The following is a 22,632-nucleotide window of genomic DNA, read 5'->3' as shown; positions in this document are numbered from 1 at the left end:
TGGGGCTATTTTATCAGTTGTAAGGTAGCTTGCAGTGGGCATCTGGTGTTCTAAGCAAGATGTGTTATAATATTTAGGTACCCCCAAATTCTATATATGGCTCCTTAAGTTGTGTACACTAATTTGGCCAGATGGCCAAACTGCACATGCAACTTAAATGATTAACAAGCCAATCAGCGCTGATAATTGGTACTTAACAATTATTGGCACTAATTGGCTTTAATTAGAATTTACAAGCACAACTTTCTAGGCATATTCTACAATGCAGTGCACTTAAGTTCTAATGTGCGCAGTCGAAAAGGAGGCATGACCACGGGCGTAGAATGGGCGGGTTGCAGGCATTTCAAAAAACTATGCACGCTATTATGGAATACACCTGATTTCAGCCTAACTTAGATGCAGGCATTTAGGCCTGGTTTTAGGTGGCCTAAATGGGTGCACCTAAATTTTAGTCACAAGAATGGCACATAGGCATAGTCTATAAACTTTGCCTAACTTTAGGCATAGTTTAAATAATCACACTAACCGTGTGGTTTTTCAGTGCCAATTTATAAGGCACCATTTATAGAGTTTGGCCCATAGTAATGCACTGCCGCATGTTTTACACCTCATTACTATGTACCATGGGGTAACCTAATTAACACTGCACTGCACTAAAACCATTATTATAGCCCTGTAACACATGTTAAGTGGCAAATAATGGGTAAATCTCCTAACACAGCTTGATAATCACCCCCCAGACTCTTCAGATTTCCACTAAAAGAAATCCAGAAAAATATACAAATTTAATAATACCCATGAAAACATCACTTCTGAGAGAGAAGTTGTGCTGGGAGATGGCAACAGAGATTTATTTCCCTAATTGAAAACAGAGAAATAAAGGTCAATGAATACACTGTAGATGATATCGTTTTACTAGACTAACCTAATACATCTGTAACCAGATTTCAAAGCAAAATTCAATGAGATGTATTAAATTAGTCCAATAAAAAGGCCGCACCTGAAACGTAATCATTGACCTTTATTTTAATATAAATGTGGTTGCTGCGTTGTTCCATTTATTCTATTAAAAACAGAATTTTAGGTCACAAAAGTGAGGTGAAGGAAGCTATTAGGGCTAAAAGAAACGCCTTCAGAAAATGGAAGAAGGAACCGTCTGAAAATAACAAGAAGCAGCATAAGGAGTGTCAAAGCAAATGCAAGGCGCAGATAAAGAAGGCCAAGAGGGATTACGAAAAAAAGATAGCATTAGATGCAAAAAAACATAGTAAAATTTTTTTTTGGTATTAAAAGCAGGAAGCCGGCAAAAGAATCGGTTGGGCCGCTGGATGACCGAGGGGTAAAAGGGGCGATCAAGGAAGACAAAGACGTAGCGGAGAGACTGAATCAGGGCCGTGCCAACCCGGTAAGCGAGGTAAGCATGGCAGGGGGGCGCCGACCTCTGGAGGGCGCCGCCGCGCCATGCTTACCGCCGCCACCTACATCAGCTCCCGGACCCTGACAGCAGCGCTGGAGCCCGCCCACCCAACATCCCCTCGCATATCCTCCCCCGGGCAGTGGCTAAAAACGGATTAAAAAAAAAATGCAGGCAGGCACATTTTTTTTTAAATTTGTGCTTCCTCCCCTCCCTTTCCTCCCACCTACCGTTGCGCAACACGCCTCCCGAGACCCAGCCCCTTCCCAAGCCTACCACCAACCACGTTCCGTTCTCCCTCTCATCCTCCCACCCCCGGGCCCCGACTGTCAAGTTTTCTCTTTGTTGCAGCAATAAGAAGCTGATTTGAGCCCAGCCGGCGTCGGATCCTTCCCTCTGCTTTCGTCACTCACGAGTCCCACCCTCGCGCAAACAGGAAGTGTGTGAGCGAGAGCAGGACTCGGAGGAGCGAGGGAAGGATGTGGGCAGTGTGCTTTCGTCGTTGCTAAGGTAAGGTTTGACGGTCCGTGGAGGGAGGAGTGACAAAAGGGGCGCTGGACACGGGGGGAGAGAGAGAGGAGGGAGGGGGGGGGGAAACAAAATGGCGCTGGACTTGGGGGAGAGAAAAAGGGGAAAACAAAGCGTTGGAGAGAGAGGGGGGAAACAGCGGTGCTGGACTGGGGGGGCGGGGGGGGGGGGGGAAGGCTATCTAGACTTAACCCACAATGATAGTAAATGCTATTGAAAACAATAGCAAAAAGATTAGAAATAAGGGACCGCCGATGTGTGGGTCCATCTGTAAGAAGGGAAGAGGAGATGTTAGACTATGGGGGAGGGAAGGGCAGGACTGTTCCCAACTATGAGTAGGTAGGAGAGCTGATGCTGAGCTATGGGGGAAGGGAAGGACAGGACTGATGTTGAGTTATAAGGAAGGATGGGGAAAGGGGTAGGCAAGGGCAGGGCAGATGTTGGGGCATGAAGGGTAGGGAAGGGCAGAGCTGCAGAGATGCCAAGCTATTCAGTTCCAGGCTGGAGATTTTGGGGCAATCCTGGTTTTGAACTTATATCCCAAAACAGTGTGGGATTTGTAGTGCCCATTGAGTGCTTCGAGTCCCATAATGCAACAGCATAGAATGGGCAGAAATGCAGGACTGTCCCAAAATTTCCAGCCTGGAACTGGGTAACTGGAACTGTAAAGAGGCCCGGAGGGAAAGAAGAGAACGTGGCTGGAAACGGTAGGAGGAGAGAGAGAGGGAGAGAAAGAGAGGACATGGAAAAGAGCAGGGGAGAGCCAGGGACATGGAAAAAAGCAGGAGAGAGCCAGGGACATGGAAAAAAAAGCAGGGGAGAGCCAGAAAGAGATGGGGAGAGAAAGAGGGGGCATGGAAAAGAACAGGGGAGAGCCAGGGACATGGAAAAGAGCAGGGAAGAGCTAGAGAGAAGATGCTGGATGGAAGGGGGTACAGAGAGAGAGAGAGAGATGAGTGGAAAGAGGGGACATGGGTAGGAGAGAGAGAGAAGCTGCTGGGGAGAAACTGGGGGAGACCCTAGCTGTCAGACTGAGAAAGGCTGGATGAAAGGAGGGAGAAAGGAAAAATGCTGGAAGGAGGGGTCAGAATGAGGGAAGACGCTGGTAGGTAGGTAGGGAGGGAGGGAGGAAAGACACTGGAAGGATGGGGAGAGAGAGGACATGCTGAATGGAAAAGGGTCGAGAAAGAGAACTGTCTAGAAGGAAGGGGAGATAGAGGGAGACAATGGACGGAAGGATTGGGAGAGGGTAATGGGTGGAAGGATGGAGAGAGAAAGAGGGATGACACTGGATGGAAGGGTAGGAGAGAAAGAGGGAAGGTGCTGGACATGGGTGGATGGAGGGGAAGGCAGGTGGGAGAGGAGGGTTGCTGGACATGGATGGAGGGGAGGGAAGACAGGAAGGAGATGCACATGGATGAAGGGGAGAAATTCTGAACATGGATGGAGGGGAAGGAAGACAGAGGAAGGCGATGCAGATGGATGGAGGGGAAGGGAGAGAGAAGAAATGATCAACATGGATGGAGGGGAGGGAAGAGAGAGGAAGCAGATGAGATGAGGGAAAAGGGAGAAAACCTGCACATGGATGGAGAAAATAGGCAGAAGCTGGATCCACTGGACAATCAAGTCTGCAGAGGACCCAGCTTTTTCTTACCAATGTAAGGCAAGAAAGGAGGAAAGTAAAGAAATAAATGGAAAGGAAGACCTGGAAATGGAATTAAGAGGACAGATAGCAGCAGAATCAGGTACTGGGCCAGCATGATCAGAAAAACAAAGTCATCAGACAACAAAGGTAGAAAAAATCATTTTATTTTCATTATAGTGTTTGGAATATGTGCACTTTGATAATCAGGTTCTCAACGTTAAAAGTTTATATTTATTTATTTATTTATTTGGCATTTTATACTAGACCGGGGGGGGGGGGGGGGGCGCCAACTGATAGTCTGCAGGGGGGCACCAGAGACCCTAGGCACGGCCCTGGACTGAATGAATTCTTTGCTTCGGTCTTCACCGAGGAAGATTTGGGTGGGATACCGGTGTCAGAAATGGTATTTCAAGCAGACGAGTCGGAGAAACTTACTGACTTCACGGTAAACCTGGAGGACGTAATGGGGCAGTTCGGCAAACTGAAGAGTAGCAAATCTCCTGGACCGGATGGTATTCATCCTAGAGTACTGATAGAACTGAAAAATGAGCTTGCGGAGCTACTGCTAGTGATATGCAACTTATCCTTAAAATCGAGCGTGGTACCAGAAGATTGGAGGGTGGCCAATGTAACGCCCATTTTTAAAAAAGGCTCCAGGGGAGATCCGGGAAATTATAGACCGGTGAGTCTGACGTCGGTGCCGGGGAAAATGGTAGAGGCTATTATTAAAAACAAAAATTACAGAGCACATCCGAGGACATGGATTACTGAGACCGAGTCAGCCTGACCAATTTACTTCAATTCTTTGAAGGAGTAAACAAACATGTGGACAAAGGGGAGCCGGTTGATATTGTGTATCTGGATTTTCAAAAGGCGTTTGACAAGGTACCTCATGAAAGGCTACAGAGGAAATTGGAGGGTCATGGGATAGGAGGAAATGTCCTATTGTGGATTAAAAACTGGTTGAAGGATAGGAAACAGAGAGTGGGGTTAAATGGGCAGTATTCACAATGGAGAAGAGTAGTTAGTGGGGTTCCTCAGGGGTCTGTGCTAGGACCGCTGCTTTTTAATATATTTATAAATGATTTAGAGATGAGAGTAACTAGCGAGGTAATTAAATTTGCTGATGACACAAAGTTATTCAAAGTCGTTAACTCGCAACAGGATTGTGAAAAATTACAAAAGGACCTTACGAGACTGGGAGACTGGGCGGCTAAATGGCAGATGACGTTTAATGTGAGCAAGTGCAAGGTGATGCATGTGGGGAAAAAGAGCCCGAATTATAGCTACGTTAGGAGTTACGGACCAAGAAAGGGATCTGGGTGTCGTCGTTGATAACACACTGAAACCTTCTGCTCAGTGTGCTGCTGCGGCTAGGAAAGCGAATAGAATGTTGGGTATTATTAGGAAAGGTATGGAAAACAGGTGTGAGGATGTTATAATGCCATTGTATCGCTCCATGGTGCGACCGCACCTTGAGTATTGTGTTCAATTCTGGTCGCCGCATCTCAAGAAAGATATAGTAGAATTGGAAAAGGTACAGCGAAGGGCGACTAAAATGATAGCGGGGATGTGGGACGACTTCCCTATGAAGAAAGACTAAGGAGGCTAGGGCTATTCAGCTTGGAGAAGAGACGGCTGAGGGGAGACATGATAGTGGTATATAAAATAATGAGTGGAGTTGAACAGGTGGATGTGAAGCGTCTGTTCATGCTTTCCAAAAATACTAGGACTAGGGGGCATGCGATTAAACTACAGTGTAGTAAATTTAAAACAAATCGGAGAAAATATTTCTTCACCCAACGTGTAATTAAACTCTGGAATTCATTGCCGGAAAATGTGGTGAAGGCAGTTAGCTTAGCAGAGTTTAAAAAGGGGTTGGACGGTTTCCTAAAGGACAAGTCCATAAACCGCTACTAAACGGACTTGGAAAAATCCAAAATCCCAGGAATAACATGTATAGAATGTTTGTACGTTTGGGAAGCTTGCCAGGTGCCCTTGGCCTGGATTGGCCGCTGTCGTGGACAAGATGCTGGGCTCGATGGACCCTTGGTCTTTTCCCAGTATGGCATAACTTATGTACTAATATGTTAACAACAAAGGAAGAAAAGACCTCTGAGGATAGGCATGTTACCAGTGGTGTTCCACAGGGTTTGGCCCTTGGTCTGGTTCTTTAAAAAAAAAAAAAAAATTAAGTGATATTGTGGAAGGTCTGTCAGGAAAGTTTTACCTCTTTGTAGATGATACCAAAATCTGCAATAGAATGGCATGAGGAGGGATTCAGCAAAGCCTGATGAATAGTACAGAGTTTGATAGCTAAGATTTTATACCAAAATATGTAGGCTCATGCATTTGGTGCTGCAGGATAAAGTTTTTCTGAGCACAAAAGAACAGTGGGATCTGGGAGAGATCCTATCTGATGATTTTAAAGTTGTCAAATAGGTAGATAAAGTGACAGCAAGCAAAAGTCAGAAGGATGCTTGGGTGCATACAGAGAGGCATGGCCAGAAGGATTAAGAAGGTGATATTAATGTCTCTGTATAAGTCTTTGGTGAGTCCTGATTTGTAGCATTGTATACAATTTTGGAGACCACATTTTCAAAAGGATATAAACCAGATGGAGTTGATCCAGAGGGTGGTTCTGCCCCTCAGAAAGAGGAAGTCCATGTCAGATAGGGGCCACACAGGAGAGCCATAACTGTGTGCCCTAAACAGCAGCTCCACACCTTTATATCACTTTTTTTTTTTTTGCTGGAAAAGTGGGTGTGGGGGGGAAAGGAAGCCGCTGGGTTAGGAACGAGGAGGAAAGGAAGGAAGATGCTGGACCAGAGGGAAGAGATGCCTATAGTGGCACAACCCAAAGAGTGAGAGTGAAGGCCAGTAAGCATGTTTTTCTCATGGTACATTTGGGGTATAAATCTGGCACGGTGTTGAAGGGACTGAGGCCTGGGGAAGGGCTGCTGGCTACTTTTATGGACAAGTAATGCTATCATGTGAATCTAAAAATGGATTTCTGTGTCATAGGTGAAATGTTACAAATATTAAATTCAATTATTTCAAACAAATAACCAACACTAAACCACACACATATCTAAGGAAACAATTCAACTGTATTTAAAAATCCCTCAAGAGGCAGTGTGTCATAATTTAAACATGATCAGACTCAATTCTGCTATATTGACAACCATCTCAATACATATCAGATCACACAAAATCTTATAACAAACAATCTTAAAGTTTTGATGTCCCTTCAGTAAGGCTGAGAAAAGGGAGTAGCGCAATCAACAGGACTCTTCCAAAAATCCCAGGAAGCGTAATGATAAAGTAATCAATACTAAAATAAGACTCAACATGGCACTGAGTTTCAGCAAAGTTTCTGCATCAGGAGTCTGTGAGTGGTGAAAAACAATGAAAATATACTAGAATGGGGATAACATAGGATCAAGTCTTTAGAAAGACTAACGATGCTGATATACCACTGAGGGTCATAGTGGCAGCAAAAGTGCAACTCTGAAGAATATGATGTAATCCAAAGGTGATGAGAAAACGCCAAACTGGCAGTGGAGGGTAAAGAAGGAAGCAGCAGCGATCCCTGACCTGCAGGAAGGCAGAGGTGTGCTGGTGTGAGAGGAGGGGGCTGCAGGGAGGCAGAGGTGTGCTGGTGTGAAAGGAGGGGGCTGCAGGGAAAGGGAGACCCATGTGGGGGGGGGGGGGGGTGCAGAGACCCATGTGGACGAGGGGGGGTGCTGTGGAGACCCATGTGGCCGGGGGGGGGCCGCAAATCAAAAAAGTTTGGGAACCCTTGACTTAAATGGTAAACCCTCTTGGATAAGGAAATAATTACAGCACCAGAATCTCAGGCTCTGAATATGCATGATAAAGTGCCACCCAACCATGCCCAACACACATATGTTTTGGACAAATCACTTTTTAAATGGCTGACAGCATTGTTTTTGTTTGTATACTCAAATCCAGTGCCCACAACTCTGGCTCTTACCAACCATCAACAGGTTTGATAGAGATCAAATATATGCAAATAAATTTCATACGTAGGCTCTGTGAACCTACTGAAAACCAGACCAATTGGCAGTAAGTGGCAAACCAGTGCTCCGTGGGCATTTCTGCAGACATCTCATGATTTACCATGTGGTTGGACTTGCTGCTGAACTGCCTGAAATGTGGTTGAAATGGTCTAGCTTTCCTTGCTTTCACAGACGCCACAAACGAGCCACCCGAGTGCTAAATGTTTTCAGCTGCAAATTTAGTCGCCTCAGACTCTTCATAGGAACCATGCAGGACTTCTACTGCAAGAACAACACGTTTCCAGTACATTTGCTTTGTTTATAGTGCAAAAACAAAATTAAATCCAGCTTCTAGGTTAAAACTCCCGAGTCCCTGCAGTACTAAATTCTCCTTGTAAATGTAAAGAAATTCTAATACTTCCTACATCTCAGCTCATAGCTGAATATGCCCAATCCTATACAACATATAAAATACCTCTATTCAATAATAGATTATAACATGAAATTAGGCCACTATGCTAATTTCAGCCTGGAATCCAACACAATAAAATAGAAGTGGTGTGATGGAGGCTGCATCTTGCTAGGAAGATTTTCCTTTTAACTGTTGATGACTGCAAACTAACAAGCACTTGCTTGTGAACCAAGATTTGTAATGGGCTTTACTGGAAATTAATTTGAAACATTTTTCTTCAGGTGAACATCTCCAAGCAACACAGTATACAACTTTGGTCTCTCTTCTGTTGACTGTGGTCTGGATCACAGTATGCCACTAGGTTAGACTGGTTAGAATCTGGCTGTGATTGCATACAAATTCCTTGTGTTCCATTTCGTAAAATTTATTGCAATACTAAAGAAGATACATGTATGCATTAACCTACATATTTCTTCTCCTATATAAGGAAAGGTTAAAGAGGTTAGGGCTCTTCAGCTTTGAAAAGAGAACGCTGAGGGGGGATATGATTGAGGCCTTCATATACCTGAGTGGTGTAGAATGGATAAAAATGAACAGATTTTCACTCTTTCAAAAAGTACAAAGACCAGGGGACACTCAATGAAATTACATGGAAATAATTTTAAAACAAGTCGGAGGAAATATTTTTTCACTCAAAGAATAGTTAAGCTCTGAAACTCGCTGTTGTTGGATATGTTAACAGTGGTTAGACTATCTGTTTTTAAAAAAAGGTTTGGCCAACTTCCTGGAGGAAAAGTCTATAGTCTGTTATTGAGATGGACATGGGGGAAGCCACTGCTTGCCCTGAGATTGGTAGAATGGAAAGTTGCTACTAATTGGGTTTCTGCCAAGTACTTGTGACCTGGATTGGCCACTATTGGAAGTAGGATACTTGGCTAGGACCATTAGTCTGACTCAGAATGGCTATTCTTATGTTCTTACGTGGACCAGGAAATGAACAAATTGGGCAGTACTTTGCAGAAGGTAACCAAATTGCCAATATCTAACATTGTGACTTCTTTTCATCAACCTATTCATGCAAGCAACTATGACATTTGAGAGAGTGAACTATAAGGAAAATACATGCAGAAAGCCATCTATTATGTATGCTATTAGAGGCATTCAACAATTTTCACGGCATGTGCAATTTCCAGTTGGTATTTCTTAAAGAGTCAAAGTTGTGCTTAACATATCTCATGCCACAAAGAAAGCACACTGCAAACTGTCTGGATTCTACCTGGGCTACAAAGAATTCCTTCATGACAAACACACGCTCATAAAATCATTGATTTTGATTGCTAATTACTTTCTGTCGCTAAAAATCAGCGTGCTGGTCACATGCAAGTCATGTTGAGCCTGATATTTAAAGCGTGTTATATGTTTACCTGTAGGTGACAAATACATAATTCTCTTATGCTGGTATTTTCAGCACGTATACGGATAAGCCATAAAAGAAGGGGTTGGCACTGGGAAAGGGCCAAGGCAAAACCAGCACATGTGTTTATTAGCAATATACTCCAGATTCTATATAGCGTGACTTAAGTTGTGCGTGCAAATCACAGTAACATAGTAAATGTCGGCAGAAAAAGACCTGCATGGTCCATCCAGTCTGCCCTACAAGATAAACTCATATGTGCTACTTTTGTGTATACCTTACCTTGATTTGTACCTGTCCTTTTCAGGGCACAGACTGTGTAAGTCTGCCCAGCACTATCTCCGCCTCCCAACCACCAGCCCCGCCTCCCACCACCGGCTCTGGCACAGACCGTATAAGTCTGCCCAGCACTATCCCCACCTCCCACCACCGGTTCTGCCACCCAATCTCGGCTAAGCTCCTTAGGATCCATTCCTTCTGAACAGGATTCCTTTATCCCACGTGTGTTTGAATTCTGTTACCGTTTTCATTTCCACCACTTCCTGCGGGAGGGCATTCCAAGCATCCACTACTCTCTCCATGAAAAAATACTTCCTGACACTCATATTCTGGATTTGCACTCGCAACTTAATTAGTTAACAAGCCAATCAGCGTTGATAAATGCCACTTAATTACTGGTGCTAACTTCATTAATTAGAATTTATGCACAGAACTGTCTAAGTGTATTGATGCACATAAATTCTAAGTTGCATAGTTGAAAAGGGGACATGACCATGGGCATGGAATAGGCAGGTTGTGGGCACTTCTAAAATCTATACGTGTGGTTACAGAATACAGCTGGTTTGTGCGCAATTTAGGTGTTGGCGTTCACACCAAGTTTTACTTGGTATAACTGCCTGCGACTAAATTTAATTGTACAGATGGGCGCTCCATGTATTCTATAAGCTGTGTGGAAATTTAAACTTATTCTGTAAAGTATGCCTAGGCATATTTCGTTTCGGCACCAATTTTTTAGGCGTGATATATTGAACCTAATACTATATGTTTAAAATTAGGCCTGCTATGTATCCAGGAGGCATATTTTCAAAGCAGCCTTCCAAAGTTCCATAGGTTTCTATGGAACTTTGGAAGGCTAAGTGCTTTGAAAATATGCCTCCAGGTGACATGTATATTCACCTTTGCTAAACAGGTAATGCAACTGAAAATATGACTAAAATTTAGAATTTTATTTGCTGAATTCCAGTCAAGTCACCATCCATAATGTTAACGCTGCAGTATCTTACATTGCCATTCTTTCTTAGCACACCTGGTAGATGACCAAGGAGGAAAATATAATTCAGTCTACAAGGCAAGTGTAAATATATCATTTCCTTCCATGGCTATTCATTGCGTTTTACTGTCTACACAGAAGACTCTCTGGGGAAGATGAAAACTCAGATTGAAACAGATGAGTGATTGAGCCCTAATGCATTTATGGGTTAACCTGTGCAATGAAAGGCAGACTAGTGAATGGAATCAATGACTACTTCCCCTAAAACTTCAAAACATCCACTGTAGCTCTAAATTTTACACATTAATGCTTGGCTTCTGACAGGTCCTCACAGAACACAGCTCCTTTTTATCATCACTGTAGAACGGCACAGGACTTCTTCCAACACAGAAATCCCCTGAAATTCTAGTATATCTCCAGAACGCACCTTTCACTTATTTCCATACTCAAATGAGTTGATGATGTTACAAAGCCAAACACTAAAGTTTTTTCTAACCAGAGGGCTAGTGAAATTAGTCTTCAGGCACCTCTGATGCTGCCTTGATCATCAAGAGGATACCTGCACTGACCATTGTTTAAGCTATTTTGAAACACTTCCCAACACAAGGACCATCTCATCCAAGTTCCAGCTCCCATTTGATGACCAACAGGATAATTGGACAGCTAGTTCAAGTTGATTTTAAAAAGACACATGGTTTAGCAGCTAGTGAATCAGGCCAGCACTAGGGACATTTGCTCCTGCACTGAAAAAAATTCACATTTTTTTTATAAACGCCAAAAAATAAATTATTGTGAAGCCTCTAAACAAAAAAATGACTAAATTTCTAGAAAAAAATAACAAATTAAAATTGACTTTCTAAGTTTTTGACTCATGTTGTACAATGCACTCAGTGGACATATTCTATAAAGGGCACCAAAATTTAGGAGCCAGGATGCAGCGTGCTATCTCACATTATAGCTCTTTTTCATTTCTTCTTATTTTATTGTGTATGGTTTTTGTTTTTTAGAAATGTAAACTGATTTGCTCTGCTTGCCAGTTAAAGCAGTATAGAAAGCATAATAAACAAAAAAATAAGTAAAATAATTCAATAATGGCATCCTGATGCTTAGATTCCAGTATGAAAAAGTATAACAAGTTAGCATTTATGCACCAACATTTAGGTGCACCTACTTACAGGGCCGGTGCTAGGGATTCTGGAGCACCCCTGCAGCCTATTAGTCAGTGCCCCCTACCCATCCAGCATCTCCTCTCTCTCCTTTTTCCTCCCCCCTCCCTTCATCTAGCACCTTCTCTCCCTCCTCCCTTCAGTGAGAGCAACACAAACCCCTCCACTACCATATATCTGCCCCCAAGTGCTTTTTTTTGAAGGAAAATAGGTACTGGTACTCATTATGAGTAACCTTACGGGCGAGATCATTATGGCTCTGTCCCTACAGTAATCACACCCACAATAGCCATGGCACATATAAACAAGCATCACTGAAATATTACACCAGTATAGGAGAAGAAAAGTAACGTGATTGTTTTTCATTATAATTTCTGTAAGCTGTTACAGCTCCAGTATACCCAAAATGATACAAACCAATTAGCACACAGACCAGGAATTAGAAGAACAGTCTTGCCAAATCTGAAACACAATATGTTATCAAAATCTCAGAACCTAACCAACAGATCCCTATTCAGGACACTTGGCCTTGCGGTCACATATGCAGAACAGAGATAGCCCCTCTTCAACTTCTTCAAAATTAACCTGAAATCCTAAGAAGCTAGACCCTACATGCTACATAACACCAGAAAAAAAGAAAGAAACATGTTTCCTCCTATACCAGTGCAAAGTAAGACAACAGATGTAATTTCTCAAATTGGACATATTCCAAACACTAAAATGAAAATAAAATGACTTTTTCTACCTTGTTGTCTCATGACTTTGTTTTTCTGATCATGTTGTTCCCAGTCTCTGATTCTGCTGCTCTCTATCTGTTCTCTTAACTCTGCTTCCAGGGCTTCCTTTCCATTTATTTCTTTACTTTCCTCCTTTCTTCTTCATTTCTTGCCCTACATCTATAAGTAAAATCTGGATCCTCCACAGACTTGACTGGAGGAGGTATAGAGTGGATTCAGCTTTTGCTTATTTTCTCCAGCCAGGTGCAGCAGTTTTTCTCCTCTCTTCCCTTTCCCTCATCTCTAACCATGTACATCTCCTTCCTCTGTCTTCCCTCCCCTCCATTCATGTCCAGCATTTCTCCTCTCTCGCTTCCCCTCCATCCATGTGCATCTCCTTCCTCTGTCTTTCCTCTCCTCCATGTCCAGCATTGCTCCTCTCTCCCTTCCCTTCCATCCATGTGCATCTCCTTCCTCTGTCTTCTCTCCCCTCCATCCATGTCCAGCATTTCTCCTCTCTTCTCTCCCCTCCCCTCCATCTATGTGCATCTCCTTCCTCTGTCTTTCCTCTCCTCCATTCATGTCCAACAATTCTCCTTTCTCCCCTCATGTCCAGTGATTCTCCTCTCACCCCTGCCATCCCCTCCATCCATGCCCAGTAATTCTCCTCTCTACTCTCCATCCATGTCCAGCAATTTTCCTCTCTCCCCTCCATCCATGTCTAGCAATTCTTCTCTCTCCCTTGCCCTCTCCTTCATTCATCCATGTCCAGCAATTCTCCTCTCTCTCTTGCCCTCCCCTCCATCCATGTCCAGCAATTCTCCGCTCTCCCCTCCATCCATTTCCAGAATTCTCCTCTCTCCCTTCCATCCATGTCTAGTGCGATTCTTCTCTCTTCCCTGCCCTCCATGTCTAGCGATTCTCCTCTCTCTCCCCTCCATCCATATCCAATGATTCTCCTCTTTTCCCTGCCATCCCCTCCCTCCATCCATCCATGTCCAGCAATTCTCCTCTCCCCTGCCTTCCCTTCACATCAATGTCCAGTGATTCTCTCTGTCCTCTCCTCCCATCCATGTCCAGTGATTCTCCTTTGTCCCCTCCCCTCCTATCCATGTCCAGCGATTCATCCCAGCCCCTGAGTTCTCAGCTACTGCTAGTTTCAGTTCCAACCCAGTTCCTCACCTGCCCGACTTCTTCTCCCATGTCAGCCCCTTTTTGTTCATGACGTCCTGCATTTAAATCTTTTACCATGAAGTTAAAGCGGCAGCGGCAGCACTGAAAGAAGCAGGCTCGCCTCGAGCTTTCCCTTCCCTCACAGTGTTCCGCCCTTGCAGAAACAGGAAATTACATCAGAGGAAGGCGGGACACTGAGAGGGAAGGTAAGGCTTGAGGCAAACCTGCTTCTTTCACTGTCTGCTGCCGCTTTGACTTTGAGGTAAAAGATTTAAATGCAGGGCGGCAGAAACAAAAAGAGGGCTGTCATGGGAACTGAGGGCGGGCAGGTGGGGACCGGAGGACTGTGCTGGGGATTGGATCAGTGAGCCGGCAGCAGCAATAAGCATGGCTCGTGGTGTCTTCCAGAGGTTGGTGCCCTCCTGTCCATGCTTACCGCACTTACTGAGTTGCACCGGCCAAGCCTACTTACTCCAAGCCAATAACAGGCGTAAACGCATACACCTAAATGCTGCAGTTTAGCGCATAACTAAGTATTCTGTAAGGCATAAACATAAATGTGGGACTTGCTAATACCCTGCCCAAGCTCTGCCCATCTGTATACCCCACTGCATTTATGCACTTATCCCTGGATTCTACATATGATGTCCAAAATTGGGAGCCGATCTAAGATGTGTGCCCAACTAAAACCAATTTGAATTTGTATGCACATCTAGCGCTATTTCAGCAACTCATATTTCATAGCGTGCGGCCCAAAAGGGGGGGGGCATGGCCATGGGATGTGAATGGGTGGTTGGGGCATTCCTAAAATTTGTGTGCAGTTTTATAGAATACTGGGGATGTGTGCCCAAATTGGCACTGGGAATTACACCTGGCTTCAGCAGGCATAAGTCCTGGCGCTCAATTTCGGGTGCCAAAATCAGCACTCAGTGCTGTTCTATAATGGGTGCTCATCTCTATGTGCTGATTTTTGAGCTTTACACAAGAGTGGAAGAAGCTAATTACAAGCTCCAAGTTGTTAAATAATAGACATTTATTCTTCAAACTCAACATATGATGGACAGTCAAACCCAACATGGGAAGCCCTTCATCAGGGTTCTTTACATTATTTATTTATTTATTTAGATTTTGCTCACACCTTTTTCAGTAGTAACTCAATGTGAGTTACATTCAGGTACTCTGGATATTTCTCTGTCCCAGGAAGGCTACATAGGTACATAAGTACTGCCATACTGGGAAAGACCAAAGGTTCATCAAGCCCAGCATCCTGTTTCCAACAGTGGCCAATTCAGGTCACAAATACCTGGCAAGATCCCAAAAAAGTACAAAACATTTTATACTGCTTACCCCAGAAATAGTGGATTTTTCCCAAGTCCATTTAATAATGGTCTATGGACTTTTCCTTTAGGAAGCCGTCCAAACCGTTTTAAAACTCTGCTAAGCTAACTGCCTTTACCACATTCTCTGGCAATGAATTCCAGAGTATAATTACACGTTGAGTGAAGAAAAATTTCTCCGATTTGTTTAAATTTACTACATTGTAACTTCATCGCATGGCCCCTAGTCCTAGCATTTTGGAAAGCGTAAACAGACGCTTCACATATACCTGATCCACTCCACTGATTATTTTATAGACCTCTATCATATCTCCCCTCAGCCGCCTTTTTCTCCAAGCTGAAGAGCCCTAGCCGCTTTAGCCTTTCCTCATAGGAAGTCGTCCCATCCTCTTTATCATTTTCGTTGGCCCTTCTCTGCACCTTTTCTAATTCCACTATTTCTTTTTTTAGATGCGGTGACCAGAATTGACACAATATTTGAGGTGCGGTCACAACCATGGAGCGAAACAAGGCATTATAACATCCTCATTGTTGTTTTCCAATTCCTTTTCCTAATAATACCTAACATTCTATTTGCTTTCTTAGCCGCAGCAGCACACTAAGCAGAAGGTTTCAACGGATCATCAAAGACGACACCTAGATCCCTTTCTTGGTCGTGACTCCTAACGTGGAACCTTGCATAATGTAGCTATAATTCGGGTTCCTCTTTCCCACATGCATCACTTTGCACTTGCTCTCAATCTAAGTTTGCACCTGAAGCAATGGGAGGTAAGTGACTTGCTCAAGATCACAAGGAGCAGCAGTGGGATTTGAACCAGCCACGTCTGGATTGCAAGACCGGTGCTCTAACCACTAGGCCACTCCTCCACTCCATATTGAATTATATACAAAAAAGTTTTCATATATTTTGTTATTTCATTGTTTTTAATATAAGAACCCCTGATGAAGGCTTGGTGCCGAAACACAGCCCGTGATAGGTTTTGATTTGTCAGCATATGTTGAGTTTGGAGAATAAACATCTTTTATTGATCAACTTGGAGCTTGTGACTGGCTTCTTCCACTTGTGTACTGCTGATTTTTCAGCGCCATTTACGGAATCTAGCCCTAAGTGTGTTACATGTCTGCATAGGCGCCCCGGTATAAGAGCTTGGGGAGGCTAAGCCTCCCCAGCCGCAAGCCCAAGCGTCTCTCTCTCTCATAACCCCCCCCACCCCCCCCGATGCACTGTTTTATCTCTCGCACTCCCTCCCTGCAGTCCCTATAATTGATTAGATCGCCGGCGCTACAGTACTCTCTCACCCCCCCCCCCCCGATGCAGCGTCTCTATCCCTCTCACTCCCTCCAAAGTGATTCAGATGATCGCCCATCCGGCTGCCGCCGGTAGCGGCACGCCAGCATCGTATTACAACTTGCTTCGGGGCTTCGGCCTGACTGCATGATGTGCCCCACCTCCTTTGACCAGCCTTCCTTCTGATTCGTCCAGCCCTCGCGGAAGCAGTTTGTTCAGAGGAGGCGGGGCACTGTCATGCATGCAGTCAGGGCCGAAGCCCGAAGCAAGCTGTAATACGATGCTGGCGTGAGTAGGAACTGAAATTTGACTTTTTTTTTGTTAATAATCTGCTCTTCCGACGACGACCAGCAACAGTTAGTTCTTTTGCAGATATAAGGTGTTTTTGTTTCTTTTACCTATTCTGTTATCTTGATAATAAATCTAAGAATACACACACACACACTTTCACTTCGATCTCTGGATTTCAAGCGGATGAACCAGTGGGAAGTCAATGCACTTTACTTTTTAAAATCCAGTTATGTTGGGATATGTTCGAAAATGAGACTCGTAGCCTGGAATACCGAGGAACTACGATTTTGAGCAGCTTCTGCAGCTAGAGCGTTTAAGTAGAGATGCCTTATACGTGACCCATGTATAAAGCCACACAGGCAGCATGTTCCTCTTTGCAGTACCCCTCCCCTCCCACATACACCAGAGGCACCATGTTCAGATTTTTTCAGCACACAGCCAGCATGCACCCCTCACAAAACACTCAGTATACCAGTATCTCTCTGCTGATCCCCCCACTCCAAACACACCACTATATTTGTCTCTGTTGCCCCCATACATACACCAAACTTGTCTTATTTTTCCACTGCCACAGATTCTTACATTCTGTACTGCTTCCAGCAAGATTTCTGAGCAATTAAATTACCACCTTTTTAGCTGCTAAACTCAGGAATTAATAGAATTGGTACATAAATTATGGAGAAAATAGAAAGCTTGTCTCTTTTCAGTACCGTCATGGTACAGTAAGGTTCTGAGTGTGTTTTTGCACAAAGTTGTGCATAGTGTTTTGCAGTTGAGCGATTGTGGTTAGTATATGCTTTGAGCAACCACTTTATTCTTTGACATATGATACATAGCTTATATCTAAATTTAATAAAAGGTATTAATTGTGATTATTTTATTTGTACTTATTTTTTTCTGTGTTGTCAGACAATTATGGATGTAAACCCCGCCCCTGGCCCCACCCCCTTTAGCCTCCCCAAACAGTTGGGCCACCGACCGCCTATGCATGTCTGTCATATAATAAGCTGAAGACTAGGTTCTATAAATAGCACTGAAAAAGTTAAGCACTGAGCACTCTTCTAAAAGGATCTGTGTGCACAGCTATACAAAATATGATCTACATGTAAATCCCAATTAAGACCAATTAATGCCAATGTTATTACTAGAGATATTGGAGTGTGCTTTGGTACCTTTTTTGACATTTCCATTTCCTGGCGGCTTGCCATACCTTTTGTCCCTGAGGAAGGCTTTGTACTGAAACACAGGCTCATGTAGGGTCAGAACCTTTACTCATTTGGCGAGGTCAAAACTGTACATGTTTTTGGTTATTAGTTCAAGAATAAAGTATTTTAAGAGCCTTGCACCTTTTGGACTGACATCCTTGGAACATCACCCTCCCACTGCTGTGGAAGATTGTGTCCCTCTGAGTATCAGCAATTTTCAGTGCCATACCTGGATAACTGTTGGTTACTTAGGACAGCCTTTTTGTTGAGACAGAAGAGGGGCAAATGAGTTGAAAGGGAAGAGGGATGAAAGATACAGTGAGCAGGCCTGGCTTAGCCAGCAGTCAAGCTAAGTGGTCACCCAAGGATAAGACTTATGGGAGCACTGCAGTGAAAGCACAACACTAGGTCCTGATAGCTACATAAAATAACCATCAGTGCATACTTTTGGACTTTATGCATTGTTAAAGGATTGTTTCAGGAGTGATGGTAGTGACGGGTGGTCATTGTTGTCGATTTAATTATCAAATCTTAGGGACGAGAAGCGTATAGGCCTAAAATTTTTATTGAGGGAATACAAAGTTGAAGGTTCAGCTACAGGGCATAATATGCTTGCACCAGCCCCTGAAAGGGAAGAGAGGTAAGGGATGATGTGAGTGAGGGAGTGACAGAAGGAAAGAGGAAAGAAACCAAACCACTTATCTGGGAGGAGGAGGTAAAAGAGGTAAAGGGAATATGTAGAATGAATGAGGCGTCAGGTTAATAGAAGAGGATACTCATATATTCACCAAAGCTTTGTGGGTTTCAGAAAGTGCATATAAACTGGATGTTATATACGTTGCTTATTTCTAATGCTGATATATTATTTTACTTTGCCTTCGGCAGCTCAATGGAAAGTGGTCATAAATCAAATAATGAGACTTTCCTTTCCTGCTCTCATCAAACACTCCTCCCTACAGCTAAACCTTGAGGTCTGAACTGTCTCATGAGAGTCCAGCATTACTTGCTAGACCCCATCAAGTAACAATTCTTACAGTAATTCTGCAAATGTTGTGCTCGTAGAGTGTAATAAACCATCTCAAAGAAGACAGGGCCCCTTATGATAGAAAATTAAAATATATAAAATGCTGTGCAAAATAGGATTCAGGAAGCTACATAAACCTAGTCAGTCAGGATCTGCCACTTGTCTGTTGCTAAAGTGAGAGGCACACGGTGTGTGCATGGGCACCCCATCAGCAAGTGGCTGTACAAGATAGAACCAAAGGGTGACCCTGCATCTGTGAAAAACTCACAGAGGGTCACTGGAGCTGAAAAGTCATGGCACTGTGGGAGCAGGCGTACCACAGGAACCAAAGAGCCATGGCACTTTAGAAGTAGGTGTACTAGAGGAACCGATGAGCCATAGCACTGTGGGAACAGATGTATTAGAGGACTCGAAGAGCCATGGCACTGTGGGAGTAGGCATACCACAGGAACCAAAGAGGCACAGAACTACAGGAGTAGGTGTACCACAGAAACTGAAGAGCCATGGCACTGTGGAAGCAGGTGTATTACAGGAAGGAAACAGCTGTGGTGTCATGGAAGCAGAAGATAGGAGGGGAGAGAAAGAGCCGGGGGAAGTGAAAAAAGAGGGAGAGAGAGAGAGAGAGAGCATACCCGGAGGCAAAGGAGAGAGAAAGACAAAGCGTGCCTTGAAAAAGAAAGGAAAGGGAGAGAATGTTTCTAAATGGAGGAAGGAAAGAGAGAGAGCACAGAGGAATAATGGAACATAGAAAGAGGAAGAGCTTTGAGAGCTGAGGAAATTGAGAGAGAGAGGGGGGGAAAGTATATGGGAGGGGAGAATAGGGAAAGCAAAGTGAACTCAGAGGGTGGGGACAAAAAGAAAGAATGCCTGGGCCCTGCACTGAGAGGGGTTGGGAGCGAATGCTGGGCCACTAGAAATATTTTACAGGTGTCTACTATGTGAAATGACTTGTGGTCCTGTTTCCAAATATAAGGAGCCCAACACAAGTGCAAAATTATAACTTTTCCTTAAAATTCACAGGAAATACCATTTAAATCGTATTGCTTCCTTTACCTTATGGTATAAGTCACTTTTAGAAATACCAGGTTGCTTTATACCGCAGCAATAAATGTAATTTTAAGAAAGGAACTGTAAATCCTGAATGCAGAAAATTTCCAATTTTATTAGTACATCCAGGAGCAGTACCTGCTAGATCCTCCTTTGAAGATACCAACCGAGGTGAACTGTTGCCTGGCTCTATCCTTAAGGATAACCTGAAAAACAAGAGGTTTGTGGGATTGGTTAGAAACTGGAAGGCTTTATTGACTGATGGAAAGAAAAACAGACCTTTAGCGCTATCAGTGGAAGGACAGGAAGTCTGGCATGGAACGTTATTCATTAAAATCCAAGGCTAAAAGTCAGTGTTTGTTAAGAAGTATAATGAAATCAAACACTGCACTCTAAAATCCACCCCTAACCCAAAATTATTCTGCAACTAGAACCCTCTCCTCTCCTCCCCCACACTGGCCTCTAGACTCTCAAGAATTCTTACACAATCCGGTTGATATTCAAAGCAATTTAAGCGGGCAGGAGATGATCCTGCACTTTAAATCGCCTAGGGCTGCCTAACCGCTGAAATTCAGCAGCATTTAACCATTTCGCACTTGGGCTAATACCAGCTAACTTGTGGGCATTCCGGGAGTGGAGTTGGCAGTTATGCGGTTAAGTGCCAATATTCAGCCCTTGACCGCATAAGATAACTGCTTAAATTGGGCTGCATAAATAGCAGTCCTATTTTTTTAGCAGTTCAGCTTATGCAGTCAAGGGTTGAATATTGCACTTAACCACATAAGCTTTAGCAGCCAACCTAGAACCAGATTTTCAATGCCGGTGTCCAGACATAGCCTGGCATTGAAAATCTGGGAATACAGCTAGTGGCGGACATAAAAAAGCAGACCACCGCCAGCTGAATATCAACCAGAATATTTCTATATATATCTTTAAGTTCACCCTGTCTCAGTGGATCAAGGTCATAAGATCCAGATACCAAACATGTGACTCCTGAAGCATGAAGGGAGCTATGCAGTGTTTTCTGTCACACAGTTAGGCAACTCAACTATGGTAGCTCACTCACTCCATGTTTTTCAGGACAGTTTAATATGTCCATGCATATAATACAGTAAAACTGGGGCTGGGCCTATCTTTTCTTATTTATTTATACATTTCTGGCCCAACCAATCACCATCATCCATGGTAGGGAACAAAAATCATAAACATTACGATAAACAAACAATATATGTAATGTCTTTGTGGTAAATGCAGGGGATGTGTCCAGCATCCGCCCTATATTTACTGCACAGCAGACACTTACCACAGTACACAATATTAAGCTAAATGCAGTTGCAGAGAGCGCATGACTACCTGTGCAATGTGCCATTGCATGTAGTAGAGTGCAGGGCCAACCATTAACAAATAATTAAAAAGATCTGGTGAGGCAGTGCTCTCCCCCCTTTCCACATCACTTCCCCTGATCCCTCAGTCACACTCCCAACCCCTACCCCACATACTGATTATAAAAGGTAGACTCTCCTGCACCTATGCTCACAAAAGACAGACCCCCCCCCCCAACAACCCAGTACCCAAAACACACTAAACCCGCCCCATCTGCAAAACCATACCCCCTTCCAGCAAAACCACAACATCTTCATTCTAACAATCCTCTCCCCCCAGAACTCACCCAGGAGGTCACCACTGGTGGCCAGTGGTCCTAGGTGGCGGCATTCTTACTCCGCTGCCTCCTGGGTTGGTGCCAGACTCCAAATGGGGCTACTGGACTGCTGGTAGCACAGCTGCACTTACCATCTCCTCTTGAGCTGACAGTATATTCAGCTGAGCTATCGGCAGTCAGGACAGCTAGCATGCAGTAATGACCTATACATTAGCTGTCACAGCTGGCCACACCTCTTCCTGTCCATGTTACACCCAGATCCCACCCACTCCCATGATAGCCAGCTAATGTGGGACGATGCCCAATTATTGCTAGTTGTCGGATTGCTACTCAATTAAAATGCGCATGCAACTTGGGCATGCAATTTTGGGCACCATATACAGAATTCAGGAGATTGTGGACAATTTTATGAAAGGCTCTTTCTGTGCATAAAGCAACTGGAACAATATTCAACTTGCAATGCTTAGGGTTTTTTTTTTAAAGGGCCGACTGCAACAGCTAACCTGGTTCATGATAGTCAGAGCCAGTACCAACTAACTGAGCATATTTAGGCCAGCTATTTCTGTGCTCTTACTTGCCTGGACAGTTAGAGGGGCATAATCAAATGGCGCCAGCGAAATCGATCGCCGGCGATCTATTTTGGCGGCGCCGCAACAGCTCGCTAGAACCGTATTATCGAAAAAGATGGCTGGCCAACTTTTGTTTCGATAATACGGTTGGGGCCGGCTAAATGCCACAGATCGCCGGGTTTGAGATGGCCGATAATGGAAACTGGAACCGGCCATCTCAAACCCGGCCAAATCCAAGGCATTTGGCCGTGGGAGGGGCCAGCATTTGAAGTGCACTGGTACTTCTGGATGTTTAGATCTTGCTGATCAGTTATGTTATGACTTACTTGTTCAGGAGTGCTGTATTTTGTGATACTGTTTTGAGAAATGTTCAAGAAAGACTTAATACAAATGAAAAAGTCCCTGCCGTGCATTTTCCCTTGATGGCCGTCCCTGACGTGCACTTCTCTTA

The 22,632-nt window shown here is 44.0% G+C and overlaps 1 protein-coding gene across 3 annotated transcripts in view; it reads right to left on the bottom strand.

Annotated features, from left to right (window-relative positions):
• The window catches only part of RALGPS1 (Ral GEF with PH domain and SH3 binding motif 1), a 777,507-nt gene that overhangs the window by 139,223 nt on the left and 615,652 nt on the right, over positions 1-22,632 (bottom strand). For all 3 annotated transcript variants that reach the window (XM_030207496.1, XM_030207498.1, XM_030207497.1), the window contains exon 12: positions 20,091-20,158. In XM_030207496.1, coding sequence (XP_030063356.1) covers positions 20,091-20,158 — 68 coding nt within the window. The remainder of the gene's footprint in view (positions 1-20,090; positions 20,159-22,632) is intronic.

Source organism: Microcaecilia unicolor, chromosome 6 (assembly GCF_901765095.1).
Source record: "Microcaecilia unicolor chromosome 6, aMicUni1.1, whole genome shotgun sequence".
NCBI lineage: Eukaryota > Metazoa > Chordata > Amphibia > Gymnophiona > Siphonopidae > Microcaecilia > Microcaecilia unicolor.
Note: the sequence above shows the minus strand (reverse complement) of the source record. Positions and strands in the feature narration are given on the sequence as shown.